Source organism: Nycticebus coucang, chromosome 11 (genome assembly GCF_027406575.1).
Source record: "Nycticebus coucang isolate mNycCou1 chromosome 11, mNycCou1.pri, whole genome shotgun sequence".
Taxonomy (NCBI): Eukaryota; Metazoa; Chordata; class Mammalia; order Primates; family Lorisidae; genus Nycticebus; species Nycticebus coucang.
Window position 1 is genome coordinate 98,205,405 of NC_069790.1, and position 25,896 is coordinate 98,231,300.

The 25,896-nt window shown below is 37.9% G+C and overlaps 1 protein-coding gene across 1 annotated transcript in view; it reads right to left on the minus strand.

Moving 5' to 3' along the window:
• GRM8 (glutamate metabotropic receptor 8) overlaps positions 1 to 25,896 on the minus strand; it is an 843,712-nt gene that overhangs the window by 465,642 nt on the left and 352,174 nt on the right. The window contains exon 5 of the mRNA XM_053553714.1: positions 24,458 to 24,595. Coding sequence (XP_053409689.1) covers positions 24,458 to 24,595 — 138 coding nt within the window. The remainder of the gene's footprint in view (positions 1 to 24,457; positions 24,596 to 25,896) is intronic.

Below are 25,896 nucleotides of genomic sequence, written 5' to 3' on the forward strand. Positions count from 1 at the left end.
AGAAATATATGGTGTTTTACCAAATTCACATTAAAGAAACTGGGATTTTAAATGATGATGTAACCAGCCAAAGTTAAGGTCTCAGGACAGGAGGTTACACAGAAGAGAGCCCCAAATCACTCCAGGTGGTTCTAATTCCAAAGCCCACAGCCTTAGTCATGGGAACACACTGATTTCTGATCTCATTCACCATATTAATGCCCACCTTACACACCTCCTAATATATTGGTGCATGAGTGAATAGAGGGCTAATGCCTCACATGTAAAGGTAATTTACTGTTCATAAAACTTGTTGACAGCCATAATTTATTTCCATATCGTTTTCCCAACATCTTTGAGGCAGCTCCACAGGAAATGTTATCTCCCTTTTACAGAGGAGAGATCAGAAGCCTCCTAAGTTCACTTTGCTATTTAGTGAAGGGGATATATATAGGACAGACTTTAGCCCATGTGACTTTAGCCCATGAGTTCCATCAGCCTTTCCTTGAAGCCTCCTGGGAGCTTTAAATTCATCAACAACCAAGAAAGAATCAAAGTGTTATATCTCAATATGCTGTTCTCTACTTGCCTTTTTATTATTTAAAAAACATTATGAAGCTTAATTGTTAATGTCTACAGAATGGGGAGAAGTAGTTTTGTCAGTTTTTCAGTACTGGTTAAATAGCCACATATTCCCATCTTTATCATATGTTTTTTGGCCTAATTCCATTAAGGTAACTTGCTTTTATGAAACAAAATTCTGATAATGTTAATTAGCAATTTAGGTATGAATATACATGATTATTTTTAAGTTCACTAATAATACACATGGGTCTTATCTTTTTTTTTCATGTAATTATATCTAAATGTATACTTAAATTTCCCCTCTCTTGTCTCTCCCCTCCCCACTTCAGAACAGTCATTTAAAACACATTTGGGAAATGTTTGAAAAAATTAATTCTATTACTCTTATTTTATAGAATTTTCTTAAATATGTTATAACTGTAATTATTTTTCCCTTCTCGAGGCATAGAAATATATCACCATGTACATTATCCTATTTAAGAAAAAATGTGAGCCGGGCACAGTGGCTCATGCCTATAATCCTTGCCAAGGTGGGTGGATTGCTTCAGCTCAAGGGTTTTGAGACCAGGATAAGCAAGAGCAAGACCTTGTCTCTATTAAAAATACAAAAAACTGAGGCAAGAGGATCACTGAGCCCAGGAGTTAGAGTTTGCTGTGAACTATGATGATGCCCTGGCACTCTACCCAGGGCAAAAACTTGGGACTCTGTCTCAAAAAAAAAAAAAAAAAAAATGTGAGTTTCAAAAAATTAATTTTAAATCAGGAAAATGTAGTACTGTATTTTCTTTATTATTTTTCTCACATCCTTAAGCAGTTTTGCATTTTTTTCTTGCATTTGAAACTACATTTAAGAGTATGATACTTTCCTTTATTTTGCATTCGGCTCAGAGCATTGTGTATTTTTGTATATATATGAGGGTAGACAGGGGTAAGAGATAAAAGGATTAAACTCATCTATTGTGAATACCTTTTATCAGTCATGATGCACATTTATTACAATTTTTTTTTCATGTAACCTGAAAATGAGTCAAAAAAATAATTTTCCCAAGAGGACCCTTCCTGAAAGTGGCAAAGTTGTGTTTCAGACCCAGGCATGCCTCATTCTAAATCCTATGACCTTTTCATTATGAAAGACCAAGTGGCTGAATGACTGAATAATAAATAAAATGTCTCTTAGGTAAAACATAAATGTGCCTGATGCCCATTCACTAAATGTTTATTAGATGAATAAATAAACAAATCGGTAGATGGAGTTCAATACACAACAGCTCATTTACCTCCCCCACCAAAAGAGAACATTTTCAGACATTTAGGAGGAATACACAAGTAGGAAAATGTGTCAGCAATAATGGGGCTTTTATGGGATTACTCTTCGAAAGTTCAATAGTCTTAATGCACATGCAATTTTGCTTGAAGTCTATAATTGCCCTTGGATTTCAAGCTGAGGAGTCTGATCATCTGGAAACAGAAATTAAGGATCTGAAGTATTGTTAAATAAATAGATTGAACTGAAATCAGCCTCTTAGGACTTAAAGTGCTTCCACATAAAGTCCAAGAGATAGAAATAAGAACAATGTTCTCTACAATCAAATATTGCCTTAATTCCAAATTTAGTTTCTGTCATTTATTCTAATGTTACATCAAGGCATATGTGTGCTCCACATGTGAAAAGCTTACACCAATTTAAAGCAAATGCATCACATGGACAATAATGCAAGCTCGCTCCAGTAGCAGCAATGGTTCTTTTCACTGCTTATTTCATTCCTTATTTTTCATGCCTGCAGCCACTATGTGAACCTGTCTCCAGTCACTTTACATGGCTTATTTAAAAACCTTCAAACTGTTCTCCCTACTTTTGCCCTTTCTTCCCACTTCTACTCTTAACCACAAATGGCTGCTAGAAAAGAATTTCCCCAAAGACAGTTTTTGTCACAAGCTCAAAAACCTATCAACATTCTCTAATGCCTGGTACCTAAGACTCTTAAAGTTGTTAACCCTTTTACCAACCTCATCTCCTCCTGAGTCAGATTCTCTATTAGTGAAAAACAATCTTCTGCTATGCCATATATTTTCTTATCTTATGTTCTTATCCTTTTGACATGCTAGGGATCCTAATTTAGAGCTTTTGAACTTGCTTTAAAATTACCTTTGACATGTTTTCATATGGGCATATTATCAGTCTAACAGGCAGGGTCCCAGGAGGAAACAGAATTCATTCCAAAAGGTTCAAATAAAGGTTTAACAAAGAGTTATGTACCAAGCTGTAGACAGAGCTAAGGAGCAAATGAGACAGAGCTCAAAGACAATGCTGTCCCTAGGGAGGAAGAGAAAAGAAGGAGGAATGCTTCCTTAGGAGCCCAGTACAAGGAGAGGCAAGGAGGAGGGATGGGTTGGGGGAGGGGGAGATTAGAGCCGGAAAGGGCACCACCAAAGCCAATGCACAAGATCAAAGTAGAAACTGAAGAACCTCTTTTTCTTCCCGCTCTCTGATACCCTTCTAGAGCCACCCATTGGCCCAAGTCAAAATGAAGACAGAAGAAAGTCCTCATCGTGCAATTAACCAGGGCCAGCTTCCCAGAGCACAAGGAGGACACAGAATGGTATACAATGGTCTGGGCACGGCAACTGGAGAACACACTGTAGGGTCCACACTATATTGTAGCAATTTCTGAAACACTCTACATCTGGAGTGAGAGAACAGCAACAGACCTTTCTATGTGTCACTTTGAGCAACTTTTCCTCGTTAGAAGTTCAGTTTTCTTACCTTTAGTATAGGCATCATTCTGTATATTATGTGAAAATTATGTATAAGATGTCTTTACAGTAAGTGCTAAATATATGGTAACTAATGTTGTTACTATCTAAATGAAAATTACACACACACACACAACCTCTTAAAAAAGGTCTTATAGGGCGGCACCTGTGACTCAGTGGGTAGGGCGCTGGCCCTATATACCGAGGGTGGTGGGTTCAAACCCAGCTCTTGCCAAACTACAACAAAAAAGTAGCCAGGCATTCTGGAGGGCACCTATAGTCCCTGCTACTCGGAAGGCTATGCCAAGAGAATCACCTAAGCCCAGCAGTTGGAGGTTGCTGTGAACTGTGATGCCATAGTACTCTACCAAGGGCAATAAAGTGAACTCTGTGGAAGGAAGAAAGGGAGAGAGGAAGGGAGGGAGGGAGGGAGGGAGAGAGGAAGGAAGGAAAGAACGAAGGAAGGGAGGGAGGGAGAGAGGAAGGAAGGAAAGAAGGAAGGGAGGGAGGGAGGGAGGGAGGGAGGGAGGGAGGGAGGGAGGGAGGGAGGGAGGAAGGAAGGAAGGAAGGAAGGAAGGAAGGAAGGAAGGAAGGAAGGAAGGAAGGAAGGAAGGAAGGAAGGAAGGAAGGAAGGAAGGAAGGAAATCTTATAACCAAAGAATGAATCATCAAAGGCAAGAATCAATGAGTGTGAATGGTCACCTTTGTTGCTCTACTCTACCCCCCATCCCCTGGCCTTAAACACTATGGCAGGGCATCTTCAGGACTTGGCAAGCAGACTATTATTTTATACTGGTGACTCGGATGCCATTCCTCTTCCTTCCACTCAGTAACAGACGGTGCCCTGGACAGCAGTGACATCTGCAGCCCCAAGGGAGAAGGGTCAGCACAAATTTTAATTTTGCTTTTGGTTTGAGGCCTTAAGTACACAAACAGATTTTTTTCTCCCTGTCAGATTTCATCTAGCTTCGTATCTGACATTTTTAATGCTTTATGTATCTGGATTGACCTAGAAATTTATAGCTTTAGGTTTTTGCTTATTTTGCTGTGTCTCTAATTCAACCTCCTTGATTTAAAAATAAAAGGCAAAAGGAAACATGAAAAAATATTCTAGCTGTCATTTCTCTATCAGGAGGAGGGCAAGGAAGAGGGCATTCTGCTCTTTTTGAGCTTCCTTGTATTACACTATGTTAACATTTGAATATTTTAAATAATAAGAAGCAAGGATATGAGACATAACCTATAAAAATCTGATGATATTTAACTCAACTAGAAAAAAGGAATTTTGCCCAGGTGCTTTGGCTCACGCCTGTAATCCTAGCACTCTGGGAGGCCAAGGTGGGTGGATTGCTTCAGCTCAGGAGTTTAAGAACAGCCTGAGCAAGAGCGAAACCCCATCTCTACTAAAAACAGAAAAAGCAGCCCAGCGTCGTAGCAGGCGCCTGTAGTCCCAGCTACTTGGGAAGCTGGGGCAAGAGCATCTCTTGAGCCCATGAGTTTGAGGTTGCTGTGAGCTATGATGATGCCATGAAACCCTACCCAGGAAGACATGGTGAAACACTGTCTCAAAAAAGAAAAAGAAAGAGAAGGAAGGAGGGAGGGTGGGGAAGGAGGAAGGTAGAGGGAGGGAGAGAGGAAGGAAGGAAGGGGAAGGGAGGGAAGGAAGGAATTTAAAAGCTGAAAGAAGAACATTATAAAAATTTTGAAGTCATATTCACTGCAAAGGAATCAAATTGGAGACTAATCTCTGCTATGAGAGTGAAAATACTTGTGCATACATACATACAGCTTTATTCTTAGAAGGTCAAGGGTCTGTACTCAGAATAGTTTCATCCTCCAGAGTTCAATTTCAGGGAAAAGTCTGTAATAGGAGACTTTCCTGATGTTTGTTGTGGCCACATTTGAGGCCATCACCGTTTCCTACTTAGGCCTCCCACAAAGAGAAAGCACCCATCCCTAAGCATGTACAATCATATTCTCATTACTTAGACACTATCAGCCTCAACAGTATTTGTAATTTCCCTTTACCCCAGGACAGTCTTCAAAGGTTAAAGAAAACACTAAAGGCTGTGTCCTGCAAGACAGTTAAATCAAAATAGAATTAAAGGCTGGCCTCAGGTAGCTATTTCCAATATGAGTCAGTCACAGGACAATGAAAACTACAATTCATGCCCAACTGTTCTCCTTGGTCAAGGGGAGACTGACTAGACAAAGTGAGAGCTCAAGGGTCATTTTTGATTGGCTTCCATCCAGAGTACCACAAAAAAAACTCAAGAAGCTTCACAGATAAATAATTACACAACCAATTTAAGTGTTTGGATTAGATAAATCATTCAAACTTCCCTTTATGTGCTTAGACCTGATTTTCCTAGACTAGATAAACATTCTGAATTTAAAGGGAATATTGAGCCTCATGTCAACTATGCAACTGGTAGAAGAAAAAAGAAGTGGAGTCTATTTATTTTTTTTAATTTTGATACCAGAAAGACAAATAGAATGGCATATATAAGTCATTCAGACTAATACATCAAATTGTCAACAATTCACTATATAATAAGCCAATAAGTGCAATTTCCCACCCTGGTTCCTTTCATTGGCCTTCATGCAAGCTATTTATTCCAACTGATTCCAATTTTCTAACCTGTAAAAAAGGGATACAGGATAAATAATCCCTAATATTTCTTTGAACTCTATGTAAAGCTATTGGTTTTTGTACAAAGAAGGATCAATATAATTTTTTTTTAATTGCAGACCTATCTTCACAAGAGGCTGCATTTTAGGCAGATTTGAAGCAGCCAAATGTATGTATTCAAAAACTTTTCAACACCAGAAAAAATAAGAACTAAGCCAGAATAATGCAAAGTTGAAGAATCCATTCATAGAGACAGACCAAACCCTTTAACCAAGACTATCATGCTATTATTGTGTCGGTATATTCCATACCCACCTTTTGGATATGCATCAAAAATATGGGCTTAGAGATAGACAATAGATAAATAGAAAATTTGGAAAATGGCAGGCATTTTTTCAATCACATTTTCTACAATATCAAATATATAAAACATGTATATGCAATGAAAAAAATAAGTATCAAACTAGAAACAATACAGATAGTTTAGTGAGAAAAGATCAAGGGTTAATAAGAGTACTCAGATATTCAGATATATCTGCCATAATCCTACAGAGTACTAAAATAAAATGTACATTTTTCTTTAGGTCCCTAGGACTTTGTTAAAATCAGCATCTTCATGAGCACTGGCTAACAGCAGGGTATAAATTATTCACTGATGCTATAAATTAAAAACAAAACATAAAACCATCCAAAATAACTAAGCTATAAGAATATTTCCTTGAAAGATGGTGGCATGGAAACATTTTCTGCAACCAAGAACTTAATGTCATTAACCTGTGGATTAAATTTTTAAAAATCAAAGAGAGAAAAATATTAGCAGCCAGGTTGATTACATAAACCTTTGTCAAAGATTTTTATATGGGAGTTTCATGACTAAACAAATAAAAACAACCCAGATACTTTTCAGTCGACAACTGTAAGCTATCAACAGCTTAAATAAATCACTTTTCCCTTATTTTTGCATCCTTATCTTAGCTTTGCAAAAGAAAATGGAGCACATAATTTGTTGAATAGCTTATACATGTATTGAGTCACAGCCAAATTTTTCAACTTCAAAGACAATTTAGCAACTAGAAATGACATAGGGAAAAATATATAAGGTTCTATTGGTAAGAACTGTCTTTTTTTTTTTTTTTTTTTTACGAGTGCCATGGCATCATATAGCTCACAGAACTTCAGACTCTTGGGCTCATATCTTTCTTTTTAATGTGAACTTAATGAATGTATCACCTACCCTGAAGTATTTTTAGGTCCAGTTATTCAACAAATAATTATCCAGTGTCTTCTATGTGGCAGACACAGTGGACACAAAGTTGAACAAAGAAGGCATGTTCCTTGTCCTCATGGAGCTCAAAATTCAGTGGAGGATAAATACTAATCAAATAATCCCGTACCTTCTAACTCAGTACATGAATCTCAGTCTTTCTCTCTATCTCTCTTTTTCATTTCAATAGAGTTGGGGAGTAGAAATGTTTTTTTGTTACATGGATGAAATTGTATAATAGTGAAACTGGGCTTTTAGTGTACCCATCATGTGAACAGTTTATGCTGTATCCAACAGGTAATTTTTCATCCCTCTCCTACTTCCAACTTCCCCCCAGCTGAGTATACAATGTCCATTATACCACTCTGTATGACCCATTGCTTAGTTCCCACTTGTACAAACATGTGTGCCCATTGCTTACTTCCCACTTGTACAAACATGCAGTATTTGTTTTTCCATTCCTGAAATAATCCACTTAGAATAATACTTCCAGATACATTCAAGTTGCTGCAGAAGACATTACTCCATTCTGTTTTATGGCTGAGTAGTATACCATGATGTGTGTGTACACAGGCAGTATTTTCTTCATCCAGGATAGGCCAGGGGGGCAGGGAGATAGAATAAAAGCCTTGGCCTTTCACATAGCAAGAAGCCCTACTGTTGTTTTTTGATAGCAGGAAATCATGGATATGTAACCCTAAAAAAAGGATTTAATCAAGACTTTGGTTTAGATGATTTTATACAACAAATCTGGTTTAATTTTTGAATGCATATTAATTCAAAAATTGTTTTAAACCCTCAAGAACTGAGGGGGAGGGTAAGTCTAGCTATCTTCTACCTTCAAACATAACTTTCCTGAAATAAATGCAGAAATATTCTTTATTTATTTATTTTTTAGAGACTGGATCGCCCTCCATCTTCTAGGCTGGAGTGCAGTGACACAATCACAGCTCAAACTCCTGGGCTCGTGGTGATCCTCCTGCCTCAGCCCTCCACCCCCATGCTAGGAATACAGGTGTGAGCCACTATGCCTGGACAAAATGAGATCTAACTTGTAATCACAAGAAAGGTTCTTATCCAACTCTAAAGGGAAGCTTGTGTTTGTTTGTTTGTTTGTTTGTTTTTCCCTTGGAAACACAGGCTCCTGAAGGCAAGGGACTGTATTTACATATTCTTTATGGTATTTGGCACAGTATCATTTCTGTGAAAGTGCCTTATAAATAGCCTGGGGTGACTATGGCAATGTAATTTTAATCCAACTTTTTATAACCACAGGTAACCCAGGTAACTCTTTGCAGGTAGAATGACGTTCTACTTAACTTAAGTGTCCTTGTTCCAAATAAGGGCTCTCTTAGGAAGCCCAAGCAAGTGTTATACCACAGATACATTGATTATCTGGTGGTTCTGCATACTAACACACACTGCAACATTAAATCTGAACTTGCCCACATTATTTCCAGGAATTATATATGCCCTTGGTGTCATACCCATTAACACCAGTGAAGTATATGAACTGTATTTAAGATCAACCAGGTAAGTACACAAACTGACAAATGAAGAAATTTTGTGTCAGCAAAATTCTTGACATATTTTATGAACCTTATTGTATTTATAATAGAAGTTTTTTTTTTTGTTTTTTGTTTTTATTGTACTTAGATTGTGTTTTTAAAAAAGAAAAGCTCACCTACTTCTCACATTTTCAATTTTCTTCTCTGTGTTTTATATTAAAATTTTCAAATAATTTGTTCAGAGATCAAGTACTACACAGGTCCCTCTGTGTTCAATAATTACCAAAAAACTTGCAAAGGCTGTATCAGTGGGATTCACAACATCCTTTATGTTGTCAACAGTGATGCCAAGAAAACAAGAGAAGAGGGAAGGAGCTAATGAGAAAATCCATAGAATAAAAAGGCTTCATTAATTTCTAAGCAGACTGTATAAATTCATTAATGCCTACAGATTAATAACATGGTCACATTAATGGAATCACTGAATGTATATTTTTCTTTAAAAGATCATACCTAATTCACCTTAGATAGTCTAAATTTCATTATCCAAAATGTATTTACAAGGGCTGTTCTGAAAATATCCAGCTGTATAATATTAAAAATAGCATTAACAGTGGAAGGATACTTTCTGGACAGCCTTTGTATATTGAGACCTTATGTAGTGATGCCCCTCATTCCTAAGTACTATTATTTGCATGGAGCCCATTTTCTAGACAATAAAATACAGTAGAACCTCCATAATTGACCACCTGTCTACATTGACTCTTCCTTAAGTTGATCTAATTTTCATAGACTGGACATATACCATATGTACCTACCAGTACTATAGGCCTAGTTCCTTACGTTGACCACATCCATATGTTGACTAGTTTGTTACAGTTCCTTAGGTAATCAACTTACAGAGATTCTAACAAATTGATCAACACATGGAGGTGGTCAACGTAAGGAATTAGGCCTTAGTACATGTGGCGCAAGTCCAGTCTATGAAAATTAGGTCAAGTTAAGGAAATGGTCAACTATGGAGGTTCTACTATATATGAAATGTGAAGTTGAACCTTAGTGGTCTAAAGCTTATTCTGAATGGCAATGAATTAATATCCTAGAACAGAATAAGGGGCCAAAAGAGGGAAAGGTTGCAATGTAGGAGGATGGAGTGGCATTGCTCTGGAAATGTGTCCAAATGAGGTGGACTCATTCAAGGAATATAGGGAAGAGTCAGGTGGACTGTGGAAGATGCGGCCCATTTGAGTATCTCAACAAGGAAGTTTTGAATCTGGAACACAAAGGAGTGTGAATATACCTGAAAATCAAACCAGGAGAGACTGCTGTTTCAAAAATCAGAGTTAAAGAGAATCAACTAGAGATAGGTACATAAGAACTGGGCAGCCAACTTAAAAGATTCCATAAAGACAGCCTGAATCATGAGACTGTGCATAGTTTACAAATGCAGATAGTAATTTTCTGCAGATTTCCTTCAAGTAATTCTACTCTTTAAACTTGCCATGTTAAAGATACTACTGAGCTGCTCAGAGATTGGTGAAAAGATTGGCCACAGGGTTGTGGTCCTTAAGGCCCGGAGCTCCTGCATGGCCCAGAAGTTGCAAGTGACAGAACCTGCTGTGTGTGTCAGCCTCTGAGAATGAGAAGAGAGAGCTAGCGATGAGGAACTGTGCTGAGTGTGCCCCTCCTTTGGCAAATATTAGCCTCTGCTCATTTATATCAAAATTATCAGCATGATCATCCTCCCCTCCTCTCCAGGGATTACCCAAGTCTCTTGTTCACACTCCTCCCAACTCTTGTCTACACAGAGCCCCAAATATACACTGAATTTATTAAGAATTCTAAGAACAGATTGTTTGCCCACCCTCATAATCATTTGTCCTAAAAGGTCATTTAAACATTTAATCAAACCTGTGGCCCTCTGGGGAGTCATGCGATTCAGACAGCACTGCTGAACCAGGCTTTGTGTCAGTCTTAGGGATGATGCAGATTGATCCCACAAAGAAAATCAGTAACAGGGACATTTTTTGTCACTGGGCAGAGGAGAAAAAGCTAAACGGTTTCCTGAACAATACTGAAATAAACCTTCCCACCAATTAATGAAACCCCTATAGAAAGCTTCAAGTGCCAGAATCCAAGGATGTTGTTTGTGTATTGAAATGTAAACTAACCCTCCTGGAAAATAAAGGGTAGGTGGGCATCCTAAATCAATATGAATTATTTGTTTTTCTCCTCTGGATCAGCTACACTGCTGCTTCCTTTCATAGGTACAAAAACACAAAAGAGGGCTTCTGTTTCATAAAAGTGGCTCAGACAAACAACATTCCTCAGGGCACTGAACCCGAAGCTGGCAGCCAGCCCACTCTCTGCTCCGGGTGAGTCTGCTGGTACTTTTCACTACCACAGCTATCAGCCTGCCTCAGACCTATGCCTTCACTCTGACGAGGGACAAAGAAAAGATCACAGTGGAAATCCTTCTGTGTGCTGCTAATAAGCCTATTTAGAGTCAATGAGAACGCCTCATTTTGCACCAAAAAAAAAAAAAAGCTTTCAAGAGTTCTATTGACTCAGAAAAACTAAAACGTTTCTGTGTATTGCCTGTCCTCACTTTACACCAGCCTGCGAGGTGACGCTCAGCAAGGCACCGGGCGTGATGACCTCTATGTTTCCTTGCTTCTCTCACGTCCTCTGCTTCTCTGCTGGCTACTGGGATTTGAATTTTGTTTAAATTATCTCATACTCTGATGGGTTCCTGAGCCCTTCTTTGGTTTTCATTAATCTCACTGTGGTCTGCTGAACTGGCACATTTGGAATCTTGGATCTCTCTTGGCAAAAGACGGAATATTGTTCCCATCCAACAGCTTAGCGTGAATTGCCAATTTTCTTTCTGAAAGAGATCTGGCTAAGAGGCAGATGTAGAACATATTCTCACCTCTCACAGAAAGGCTAGGGAAAGAGTTGGCATCCACGAACCATGAACAAAAGGGGAATTCAAACCACCAATAATGTCCTTCATAAAAGATATTAATCATTTTCCTAAATGGAAACCTCCATTTCTAACCATTTGACCACAGTGACATAAGCAAATAAACCTGCAGCTATATGGGTTAGTGGTGTCTGGAAGGTCATACATGAGTACGATGACATCGCCGACTTGCCAGAATACTAATTCCTCTCTAAACAAATGCCATGTCTCAGTCATCCCACCACTGGGGTATGGTGGAGAGGCGCGTAAGGACATTGGTACCTTATCTGAAAGCACTGCCAGTTCTACATGTAAGCTCCACGTTTTAACTGTAAAGCATTTCAATAACATAAGGGAAACCAAAGGAATCTGAGTGACCTTTATGAAACACAGGCATATTGATAACAACCACCATCCTCACTATTAAAATCTAAAAACAGGAAATATTTATATTTCACAAGAATTCTTTGAGCTTAAGTTACCTTCCCAAGATCCCAAAGCTAACTTGCATTGTTTGGGTGTCTACCAAGGAGGCTAAAAATTTTACTAGACTCAGAAAGCACACTGAAACACCTACATAATAGAAACACCTAGCTCCATTCGGATCTCATGATCTACTTGATAAACTTGCCAGCACTTTGAACAAGTTTTCACTTACACTGCAAAGAAAAATGCTCAGCTAAATTATTGCCTATCTGGTGATAAGTAGCATACCACCACCATCGGTAAAATATTATTTGGTAGACAAGAGGGCATGTTGTTTAGAGAAACCCAAAAGAGAATTATTTTAATAAATTAAGGAAATTCTCTAATATGTGTGATCTATTACTCTAACTTTTGTAGAAATATGCCTGAATGAAATATCGCTCAAAAGTTATATATCATTTTAGTTTTAATAAATCACAATTCATTTAATATAAACAATTTGTTTATAAATATTAACCTCCTGACTTATTTCAGAATTTTAATCTTTATATGAACACCAAACCAAATTTAATTTTTAATATCCTCTTAAAATTAGACACGTTCATGTCATGGTAAGTAATTTCTACTTATTTATAATCTATTATATTAGTTAGGATGCTTTTAGCTGCAAATAATAGGAAATCCGATGCAAAATGTCTTTAAAATTGAGAGCATTTATTGTTATCTCATACAATAAGAATTGGAGGGCATTCTAGGGTTGGTTAATTTAGAAGTTCAAAGATGTCAGCAGTGACTGAGGTTTACTCTACTTTTCCACAATCCTCAGCATGATTTTCCTACAGGTCCAGCCCCCAATTACAGACATAACAATAGCCAGAAGAATAAAAAGAAACTCCCCCAAATTGCCCTGGAAGACTTTTCTCCTAACTCTCTGACTAGAACACTATTATAAGCCACCCTGTCAACCAAACACTGGCAAGCAGGTTAACAGCACCACAGTTGGACCAGACCAATAGTGATTCGCCTTATCACACTGTGTGAACACTGAAACAAAACTGTCATTCTATACGTTTGTCAGCCTAGATTTTTGCTGTCCAACATGATGGCCATTTAATGTGAAGTAATTGAAATTTAATAAAATATAAAAAATTCACTTTCTCAGTTTGCATTAGCTCTATTTAAAGTGACCAATAGTCAAATGTACCTAGTCTACTAGATGATACAGATAAAGAAAATCATCTTCACCTCAGAAAGCAGTAGTTGAAGAAAGGGAATCGGTAAATAACATATACTTGCTATATTCCTTATGTAGCAGGCAATAATCTTTATGATATCAGCTCCTTTAACTTTCTAAAAATTGGCTCTGTGAGGCTAGTATTGTTATCACATTAGTCTGGGCTCTAGGTTGCTAGCTAAATATGGGGAAACTTCTTTAGCACCATCTCACATACGTGCAGGAAGGGCATGCATGCGTAAGGCCCCCTCACCTTTGGAGTTCTTACCACCTGTGATCTCTATTTGTCTGCCTGTCAATGTTACTCTTCTAGGACAGCTTCCTCCTTATGGTGGAAACTCCCCACTCTCACAGCCTCAAACTACTGCCACACCACCCAAGGGAGACTGATCTTCCTCCTTTCATTCTAATTTTAAATATTCCTCGGAAGGCCTCTAGTGGCCTAGCTTGGCTCAAGCTTCCAGTCTTGAATCAATCAGATGTAGCTGAAGAGACCCTGGGGAGGGCATTAGGCCTGTGGAACAGAGATATGCCCGTAGCAATCCATGCATGGATACTGAAGACAATTACCAGGGAAACTGGAGTTCTCAGGCCCTCTGCAATTTGCTCTCCACATACCTCCCGTCTATCTCACTCAGCAGCATCCATGCAGTAGCCACTCTCAACTTTCTCTCTACAGCAAGACCTCTTTTCTCAGCTTCAGAATTACATAGTCAACTAACAAGTTCCCAGACACCTGTAGCTGTGTATCTCATAGGTTCTTTAAATTCCATATTAGCCCACAGACCTCCTCATCCTCTCTTTATCCCTCCTTCCCCAATTACTCATTCTGTCAGGAATGCTCTCTCAACCAATGGCCCAATTTCCCACTCCAAGAATCAAAAAACTATAAGACAATTTACCCTCTCCTTAAACACCCAATTAATGAGCAAGTCTGAACTATGTCTCTTAAAATGTCTTTTATATCCATCCACTACTGTTTATTCCCAGTGAAGTGCAACCATCATAACCTAGGCCATTACCGTCTCTGGAGGAGATACGATAATATCCAACTGGTCTCCCTTCCTCAAGTGTTAATGCCTCACCAGTATATTCTCCAAACTACAGCCAGAATAACCTTTCTAAAGTAGAAATCCGATTATGTCATTGATCTGCTTAAAACCTTTTAGTGCTCATTCACTGACTTTCAAAACAAATTTCAACTCCCTCGTGAGGCACATAAAATCTTACAAGATCTGCCCTTTGCCTAAGTCTCAACCTTTCTTTCTTACTATTCCCTTATCCTGGTCTCAACAGCCATTTTGAACTTCTTTATTTCCTCAAACTGATAATCCTTTCTCTTATCTACTGGTCTTTGTGCCTCCCCCTACTTGAAATAACAATCCTACCAATCGATTCTTCATCTTATCTTTGTTAAGTTTCTTTTTTCTTTTTGTTTTTCTTTCTTCCCCCCAAAATGTAAGGGGTACAAGTGTTTTTTTTACATGGATAAATTGTACCATGCTGAAGTCAGGACTTTCAGTGCACTGGTCACCAGAATAGTGTACATTGTACCCAATAGGTAGATTTTTATCTCCCACCTCCCTTTCATCCTCCCCCTCCTTAGTTTCCATGTCCATCACTGCTATTTATGACCATATGCATCCTTCATTTACCTCCCACTTACAAATGAGAATATGTGGTATCTGCTTTTCCATTCCTGAAATATTTCATTGAGGATAATAGTTTCCAGTTCCATCCAAGTTGTTGCAAAAGACATTATTTCATTCCTTTATATGGCCAAGTAGTACTCCATGGTGTGTGTGTGTGTGTACACAACATTTTTTTTACCCATTCAACAACTGATTGGCCCTTAGGATGATTTCATTTATTTGCTATTTTGAACTGTGCACTTTGCAGTGATAAACATCTGGGGGTTCATATGCAGCAAAGGAAATAATAAATAAAGAACCAAAAGAATCAGAGAAAATATTCAACAAACTATATACATCCAATAAAGAACTAGTATTTAGAATCTACAAGAAACTCCCACTACTGGGTATCTACCCAAAGGAAAAGAAATCATATTATTTTGTCTTAATTCTGCTCATGTTTTAGTTTTCACATAAACAACATTGCTCTTCTCCTTTAAGCTACATTAGTCTCCCCAACCTATGTTCCTATTCACTTAACAAAGCACATTTTACTGCAAGGACTAGGTTCAATTATTCATCTTCTCAATTAGACTGTAGCCCTATGAGGGCAAGGACCACATCTATTTTGTTCACCAACATGTTCTTGCCCTCTAATAGGCAATGCTTGACAAAAAGTAGATAATAAAGGAGCTGAATTAATTTAGTCCACAAGTATGTCAAGGAAGACAATTTGTGCCAAATGCCACTCAAGGCCCAGGGATACAGCAGTAAATCCAACAAAGGCCCTGTCCTCATGAAGCCTAACTTGTTGTGTGGGGGGGGAAGGCAGGAGTGGGAACGACAGAAACAAACTAATAATTAAATATAGATACACTTACATTTAATAAATGAATACATTCTTAAGAATTTTGATCATCCTTTCAAAGTTGTCTTTTCATTATTCTGTCACTGTATTAGAGGTAGTATGGGAATAGAATACTCTGCCCTCAAATAGCATAAACATAATTTTTAAAATACAACACTATGGAGTCTTGGCATTTGTAATCAGGAAACCAAATATTCCAGTTAAAGTTTGACTGATGAACACAAGCCTGTGTCTGTTTCTAGAGTCTTATTCAGATTTATATTAGTAGTGCAGTCAGGACTTTAAAGGCACACTACCAAAAGAGTTCACTTTCTTTTAAAATTACAGTAAAGTCACTTTTATAACTGTTTATGTTGATGTTTTTCTTTCATTAAAAATATCATACCAACAGCTAAAATATTTATCAAATCCATGCCAAACTAGGAACCATGCGTCCTACTGCATAACTATAATGAAGAACAAGAAGACCATCATTATTGACTGATTGATAAAGATATATAATGCTTAACGTATCTAAGACCTGAGGACACAGACCCTGCCTACTAGTTCTAAACTACTGTCAAGCGATTGTCTATTTTCTTCTCCATAAAATATGAGTTTTTCCCTTGAAGAAGGTATTTATCACACTATAGTTTAACAAACACCATACATACTGAAAAATAATCAAGACTCCTCAGTAGATTTTCTTAATGAGACTTTATTTCATGTCTCCTTTACCCTAATGCATCCAGTTTTTTGTTCGGCTAGATGGTTATTTTGTTTAAATGTATTCCTAAGAGTTTATGATAATTTTTTTTATTTCATCAAGTTGTAATAACTATGAGAGTCCATCAAATCCCATATGTTTAAAGAAATCCAAAGGTAAAACTTAGAAAATGAATGTTCCTTTTGTAATGTAAAGAATTAGCCCCTTATATTTATCTGCTTTGTATTGGCGGGGGGATATCAAATTTTCCTGATTTTGAGCCATCTCTACATTCTTGTTTATTCTGCTTAGTTTGGTTTTAAAGATCTAGTTACCTCAACCAGAGTTTAAAAACTTGAAGGAAAGACAGTTTCCTCTAATTTTTCTGTAGTTTTCTAAACCCCTCTCTTTCTCATTCTCACTTGTCCCAAGTCCTACTATGGTGTTTCAAATAATTGGTTCTCAAAAATTCTGAACTCTCACCTGTTTTGAATTCTCTCTTCCATTTCTGAGTTTTATAGTACAATAACCCAGAGATCTTATTATCAAGACACTCAACTTCTAATTAGTCAACCTAATGCCCAAGTCTGCTGTGTATTTTATGGAAAGGGATTTTTAGGTTCCTGGATTCATTTTTGCTCTGAAGAGGGGGCATTTTTAAGTTACTGTCTGAAAAAAAATGTGAGCATCTATGTACTCTTAAAATGTACACTCCTTCCATGATTCCAGTAGAATTAGTGTTTCAGATCACAAGCATCACTTTGACCCTCTTAGTAGTCAAGGGGCTTCACAAAGAGGGAATATTTAACCTTAGGTGGTCACTGAAAAAACATTCAGGCTACTCTTCCAGGAAGGATTGTGGAATGGGTGGGTACAAGTCAGGCTCATTTTGGGAAAGGCCATCAGAACAGGACAGAGTCAAGGAAGAATCAAGTATTGCAGATTTCAGTACTACTATTATCTTTAGTAGTTGGAGAACTTCAGACAAGTAACTTGGGCCAGATGGGCCTCAATTTCCTTTCCTGCAAAATGAATTAAACTAAATAATCTCTAAGGACCTCTCTAACTTCTCCACTCTGTGCATTTATGACTGACCATACAGTTACGTTTTCAGAATATTTTTGGTTCCTGACATGGCAAACTTTACAATCTGCTTTGCAGATTTCAGAAATACAGGTGTATCTGTGTACATTTCTTTAAATTTAGTAATTGAGCTTCCCACTTTCAAATTTCCTAATGAGAAAACATACACACACATATACCGTGTCTTTACATTTTGCTGATCTAAATACTTATTGAAGTTAGAATATAAAACATAGGCTAGTGATTACATATTTTTGCATTTAACAATTTACATTTAAAGTTTCACTTAAATGGTCTTCAGTAAGACACCTTGAGTTTATCAGTAATCTTTAGCACAGTTGAATATTGGCTCTGGTAATTAAGTTTCAGGTGCTGTTGCTATCAATATAAAGTAATTCTCACATCCCCTGTTACTCAAAGTGCAGCCCAGACCTCACCAGCATCCATGTCACCTGGGAATTGGTCAGACATGCAGAATGTCCCCCTAACTACAAGATCAAAATCTGCATTTTAACAAGGTGCTCAGGGGATTCGCACACACACTAAAGTTCTAGAAATGCTGCTACACATTACGGTGCCTCCTTTACAGCTTTAACATAGATGGGCTTTGTCTTTCTTTGTTTTTCTTTAAGGAAATGACTAAAAGAGTGAACTGTAATTTAGCAAAGTGAGTTGCTATAATTCAGTGTCACTGATAGAAGTTTCCAGTTGATAGTTTCTCCTATTTTTCTTGTTAATGTAGACGTAAGTCTACTCTTACCATGTATAAATGGCAGAGGGCCAGATGACAAGGTTTATGCTGTTCAAGACCCACTAGCAAAAACTACATATATCCTGGAAAATCAATGTAAAGAATATTAAAATATTAGCCACTTTATATAAGATTAGATAATAACCAATATGTGATTTTTGTTTCACTTTATGGCTGGTGATTAAAATTCCACAATACACTGCATCATACATACAATATCACAAAGAGCAAAAAAGAAAATACTTTTCATCTATGTGGTAAAAAATCTAAAATAAGTAAATCATAAAATAAATTGAGGCAATACATGTCAAGGACAAATTCAAATAAAAAGAGACCAGGATTCCAGTTGCAGCTCTGAGACCAACACTGTGATTTCTCTTTTTTTTTTTTTTTTTCAACAATTCATTTTATTTCTCCGGGTTCTAGTTTCTTCATTTGGAAAATGATTTTGATTTGACACCTCTGATCTAAATTCTTTAATCTAGTATGTGTGAAATCACTGCTTGTTTTGTCATCTCATGTATTGAAATTCAATATGAAATCTCAGAAATGGCATAAATAAGTCATGCTGGGATTTCTGCTATTTCACTTGCCAAGAACAGGAGCATATGGTCCAGTGGGAACCTTGGAGTGCTAATGTCAAGAAATTCTCCCTGACAGAGTTTTACACTAGGCAAGGGGATAAATGGGGATGGCAGAACACGTTTGAATTCAGGAAAGATTATCTTAGTTTTCGTACATTCTGAATCACCAAGTCAAATTGTGTAGATCTGTCCCCCTTGGTAACTACCTAATTTGCTCACATGGTGTCCATGAGTCCCGAGTCCTGGGCTGGGTGGGGCAGAGTGTCCACCTTTCATAGCCTCCCTATGTAGACGGAGGACTGCCGAGAGATAGTTACACCTGAGAAGGTACCTAGTTACCTGGCACTAAAACATAAACTGACAGGCCTTTCAGGAAGCTAATTATTGAGGCTGCTATTTGGTTCACTGACAGAATTGCTTGTTTGTGGGAAGAAACATATTTATGCATTGCTTTTTCCATTACCGCTGTTTCTATCATCATAAATAAGAATCAATAGGCCATTTCGTGTAGCATATGCTCACCACCATTTAGTATCTGAGTGTCAGCTGGATGCAGGCGAAGCAGCAGTGCCCTGGACTCCTGGCTGAGGATTAAACCCCAAAAGACAAGGAAAGCAGTTCAAATTTAATAAGGTAGTATGTATGTCTTTGTGAGCTCCTTGAGGACTTGCAGCACAGTGCCTGACATGGTGAGCTATTTGAAATAAATAAACAGGTAAATGAATGATGAATGAATAAATGGAAGGATAAAACAAAGGAAGGTTTTGAGATAGTTTAGCACAAGAGGTCTGTTTTGATAAGGACAGGGATACTTACAATTCCTGATGGAGAGATGAAGGCAAAGACACAGTGTAAGAGATATTCACTGCAATATTCACTATCAGGTCTTCACTACAGAAGACAAGAAATCAGAAAGACTCATTGAAAGAGTTAAAAAAAAAAAAACCTCTGAAGAAAAACTCTCCACTGCCAATTAGATCTTGTTGGACAAAACAATATCAAGCTAAGGAACTGATAAAAGATAAGAAAAGGGGAAAATGAGGTGATGGATCACTGGAAGAGGAATTGAGACAGAGGCTAGAGTGGAGAAAGAGGTGTATAAAAACCGTGTAAAGATGAGGAGAGGACGAAGGTGCAATTCTCAAGAGAGTCTGTGGGTGTCGGGGTTTTATAGAATGGAAAGGCATTAAGGCTGAGAGTACTCCAGGGAAGGAAGAGCAGAGGGAGAGGTCAGAGAAATATCCATAAAATAACACCCATCATCACTGATAACAAGCACAAAAGTCCTTTTTTTCTTCGTGAGAAAGACAAAGAGAATTTTAAGTAGGATTAAGTAGTAGTAGCTTTCAGAACGCAGCAGCTCTCAGAAGCGATAATAATGACATAAATAGCTAAGTGGATGGTAGGAATTACCTCACTTGGAATTTGGCCAGCAAATCCAAAGTTAGCAGTAATATCACATCTTTTTGAAAGCTACCGTGGCATTCGAAGGAGAAAAATTATCACAGAAAACTGTTTGAACTGAGTAAATTTTAGGAAGAAGATGCCCCTCACTGCTTGAAGATGTTCTTTCTCCCCAAAATTGATTATACAGAAGCCCTACCCTGCAGGGAAGCACTCTCTTATCCACGTAAATACAATGTCAATATTGCCCCCAATGGAAGCAAATTACTACGTTCATAGACTATCATCGCCTAAGGTAAAATTTTACTCAACGCAATAAACCCATAAATGATGCTCTAAATGCCCCCAAAGGGCCTTGTAGATATTCTGTATTCTGCTTTCAGAGACTTCCTAACCTTTTGACTTGTAGGTAGTTAAAATGTGAATTTTTTAAGGCCAAATTTTAAAAGAATTTTCAAACTCTACCAATGAATATACTGTAGGTTTTTCCTCCTAAGTTTATCTGACCACCAACAGGCTAGATCATCTTCCCTCCTCCCCTACAACAGAGATGAAAACTTGGTGGAATTGTAATTTGGAACACAAATGTCTTTTCTCACCATCTGGAAACTTTCATATGTCACTGCTTAAAAAAAAAAAAAAAATTAAGTTAGAACATTTCATTATTTGTTTGTTTTCTACCCAGAGACAAGTTATTTTGGTATCACCCACACTGGGACTTGCATGAAAATCTGTTTACTGACCCAGTTCTCAGAGGGTGCATTTGCCCTAGCACTTGGAGTAAACACCATTTTCATTGCACTAGAAATATCTCAAATTGGACAAATTGTTACAATTTTAGCAACACCCAGTAAATCAAAGGAATCTGAAGTAGACTTTGCTACCAAATCTGGATTCTAAACTGGATTCCAGTTCAGTGTTTATGCCTGAAGTTAGCATATTCCATCTACAGATGCTAAAGGGACAACTATATACCTTAACTAACTTGGAAAACATGGGTTTAGAGTAACTGGTTATTCTGAAAACAGGCTATCAAAAAGTGATTTCACAGCCAATTTTCCACCAGTTTTAAATATGTGTGTATATACCCATATAAAAGTTCTTGCATTTCATTAACTGGTAGAATTTCACTAACACAGTCTAAAGAACAGGATATGAATTTGTAGAAGAAAAAACAGTAACATTCAGAACTCAGAGTTAAGTTCAGTATAAAATATATCTCAGTGAAAAAACACGTGTTACTCTGCATAGAAAGTCTCCTTTCAAGTCCTTCTGTAAACTGGCCCCTCTCTATTTCCTACTATCCCTTGAGATATTCCCTCCTCTACACTAAGCTGTACTTCCCACTGTTTCCCACACACCCCTATGCCACATCCTGCCCTATGACTTTGTGTTGCTAACCCACCATTTTCCTCATTTTAGAAGTTATTTCCCAAATCTCTCTTGTTATAGAACTTTCACCACCTCCACCAAGCTTTGGGTTTTACAACATGAATGTACAGTCATATATTTGCTGAACTTCCTTAATTTCTATACCCAAATTTAGCACTTAATCACAGATCTTTTCACTCTGATTGTGTATGTTTATCTTTTTCCCCCAACTAAATCACATTATTTAAAGGCAACACTACTCTCTCAATGCCTGATCTTAAAAGTTTCCACCAAGATCTTACTTCTCATTGAATCTCTTTCTCTAATTATTCCTTCTTGTTTATCTAAAAACATAGTATGCATGCCCTACCCTAAATAAAAAGCCTCCCTTGATTCTTACTCAAGGTCTCTCATTATCTGCTTTCTTTCTTTCTTTGCCAAACTTCTTGAGACAGCCTCCTTTCCTCTACTTCCTCTGTTCTGTCCTCTCTCAGCCCCTCACAGTTCAGTCTCTCTACTGCACCACTTACCCTCCGCCACGCCTCTCTGCTCTGTGCAGCACGGGAACCACAGGGACCTGCCTTCTCTCTTGGAGACTGAGACTGCTTGAGTCCTGGTTCATCTCCTTCCCCCAAACCCATCATTCTCAGTGTCCTTTCTTGCCTCCTCACCTTGAGTCCTTAGTCGCTGCTCCTCATCTTTTCTCAGTCTCCTCTGGCAATTAATTGTATCTCCACTTTCGTCTCTAACTTCCAAGTCTCCATGACTCCCTAGTTTGAATTTTTTAGGGAACTTTCTTTGCAGTCCCAGACTTTGTGCTGCCACCTCCTGGACAGTTCCATGGGGGCTATTTCAGAACCAAATTAAAGTTAGTCCCCAAACATCTACCATTCATTCTGCCTTTTTTCCCTCTGTTATTTAATAACATCACCATTGTCCTTGATCTCCCTGACAGAAATCTGAGATGCAGACCCCTCCACCACTTACGCCCCCACCCCCAGTGTTAACCACTCAGAGTGTAGTGGGAATACTACAAGACTGAGTTCCATCCCGAACTCATTCTTATTTAGGCCACGGCCCAGGATGAGTCCTGTGACCTGCCTCTTTTGTCTCCCTGGAAACTCAATCCTTTTCACATTTCTGCTCAGAGAATCTTCTTGAACAGGTATGTGAGCAATTTTCTGGATGAAAAATCTAAAGTCAGTCTGTCTCACAGGTAAGATACAGCCCAGATTCCTCAACTTTGGAACTTTAGAAAGGACGTCAAGATCACGCATGGCCTGGCTCCAGCATATTTATTACCTTAGCCCATCTGCCATCCATCTCCCTCTCTTGATGCTTACTCTCATACCAGCCTCCCTGAACAAATGAAGTTCACCTGGCCCTAGATCCTGGAATGAATGGCTGTTGTGGCTTCACACAGCTGACAGTTTCGTATCTTCCAGGTCTTGTCTCAAATGTTACCTCCTCAGAAAAGTATACTGAAGACCACACAATTGGATTCTCTTCCAAGACCACCTGGTCACTCCTTCACCTTTACTCTGTTGCATTTCACCTAAGCACATCCCAGCACCTGGACATATCTGTGAATTTATGGGTCCACTTATGTAATGTCTTTCTCTTCACACTCAAATGTAATCCCACAGAGCAGGAATCCTGTCTCTCTTCACTTACATGGCCCCTGAAATGGTGGCTGCACACAGGAAGCCTGAAGGGAGACTCCTCCTGAGAGGGACACCCATTCACATCCTCATCCTCTCTCTGTTCATATGTCTGCTCTCGCATTTAGAGTATTCCATCCTTTATTTGAACAGCTATTTCCAAAAAAAAAAAAAAAAAAAGTGCAGAAAAAGAGTACATAGCAAAATATGGAGGGGAGGGGCACTCAAGGGAGGAGTGAATCATTTATACCTCACATGCCCAAAGTATGTCATTTTTCAGTAAAGAAGATTAATGCACCTTTGTTAAACTTAGCCCTAATGTTTTATGCTTTTTTATTCTACTATTAAATTCTATTTTCTATGTGTTAGTTTCTAATATATATTATACTAAAATGAATGTTTATATTGACCCCTTATCTGTTTACCTTGCTAAATGCACTATTTAGTTCTAAGTAATTTTTAAAACTTTACATTGTTTCTTCCTATGTACACAACCATCTTATCTGCAGATAAATTAAGTTTTACTCATATATTCAACAATTCACATTCAAAACCATTATTATATTTAACCACAAGCTGTGTAAAGTAAAGCATAAAAAAATCATAGATGTTCCAGGACAGCTTCTGTGCAGAATATAGAAAATAACAGCATTTTAGGTGACAGGGATTGAAATAGTTGAAAAATACTATCTTATAGCAACTTATTATGGTACCATATTTTGAACTTCCAGAGAGCAACACCATGTGTTATTTGTCTATATCCATCAAACCTACTAAAGTGCTTTTTTTTTCCAAAGCAGACATTCAGCAAGTGATATTAAAATAGAATTAAAGTACTTCAGTGCAGCATACATGGTTTATGTTCAACAAATACTGGCTGATCCGCTGTAAGAACTAATGAACAAATCTACATCTGTTGAATGATCAGTGAATGCTCAGCCCTAGTGAGTGAGAAACTATAACAAGAGATACAAGAAAGTAAAATATATGCTCATTGTTATCCACATAGAAAAATGTCACTTATCAGGTAACACTAAAATATACGCACCAGGAAAAACATTTAAGCGGTTACCTGTGCATTTCTTTATATGACTGTTTCTTTTTCCATGTGATCCTAACTTGCATCCAAAATTCTCTTCCCAAAATTCTGCAAACCACACATTTCTTCGATTATTGGCAAGAGTCCGGCTTCTAAAATATCGATCAAATCCTATTGAAAAAAATAAAGGTATGATTTTAATATCCTTTCAAAATCAAAACCAAATACTATCAGAACATTTGAATGGGTGTTAGGATCTTTGCATAAAAATAAATATATAAATTAGTAACAAATTAGGGAGAGACAGAGGCTCTCTTATGGCAAACGCCAAGGAGAGTGAGTGGACAATAAAAGTCCACTGAGCCCCCCAGTTCTCAATTGTACCGTTCAGGCACTTAGCTCTAGGAGTGAGTAGAACAGGAAAGCCTAGTGTCAGTGTTATCCTTACAACCTCTCCTGTATTTGACATCTCGCAGGGGCAGAAACAGTAATCTCATGCTGAATCCTGAACATACAGGACACAATTCAGACTTTTTAATTCTTTTCTCTCTCTCCTGGAATGGATCAATGTTCCAGACTTAATTATGTTTCCATCAACCTCAAAATTTATCTCTCCTATATGTTCCACGTTTGGCTAATTCAATAAAGCAATCAATACTAATGCAATCGGACAGAGTCACGGGTAATAAGGTTAAAGTGTCAGTTTGCTCAGGTAACCACCCCATTGAAGAGAGACCACCTGGAAATAATGCCTCACTCCAAAGGATAATGTTGAAGATAGGAAGTACAGTCCCTGTCAAGACTATTAGAAAAGATCATTTTGAAGGCAGATAGTCTTACAGAAATGCTCCAAATCTTTTCTGAGGCATTTATTTATCTATAGGGTCAGCCCAGCATTATGTATTCACTTTCAACAACAACAAAAAAAGCATTTCCCCCTTAACGATGCTATAACCACCATATGTGCCCATGGAAATATGCAAACTCAAAATGCAATTACAAAAATTGTGGACATTACTTAGACTAACTATGGTTCTCTTTTTTACAATAAAAATTGAATAGGCTCGGTGCCCGTAGCTCAGTGGTTGGGGCTCTGGCCACATATACTAGGGCTGGTGGCTTCAAACTCAGCCCAGGTTTGCTAAATAATGACAACTACAACAAGAAAATAGCCAGGCATGTGGCAGGCATCTGTAGTCCCGGCTACTGGAGAGACTGAGGCAAGAGAATCGCTTAAGCCCAAGAGTTTGAGGTTGCTGTGAGCTGTGATGCCACAGCACTCTACCGAGGGTGACACAGTAAGACTCTGTATCACAATAAATAAATAAATAAATAAAAATAAAAACTGAATGAGTACTTTTCTTCTATATACACACACATATAGACAGACAGACATACAGATATACATGCATACATATATAAAATATGCTTGAATACATACTGATCTTGACAATTCTAAAATCATAGCTAAA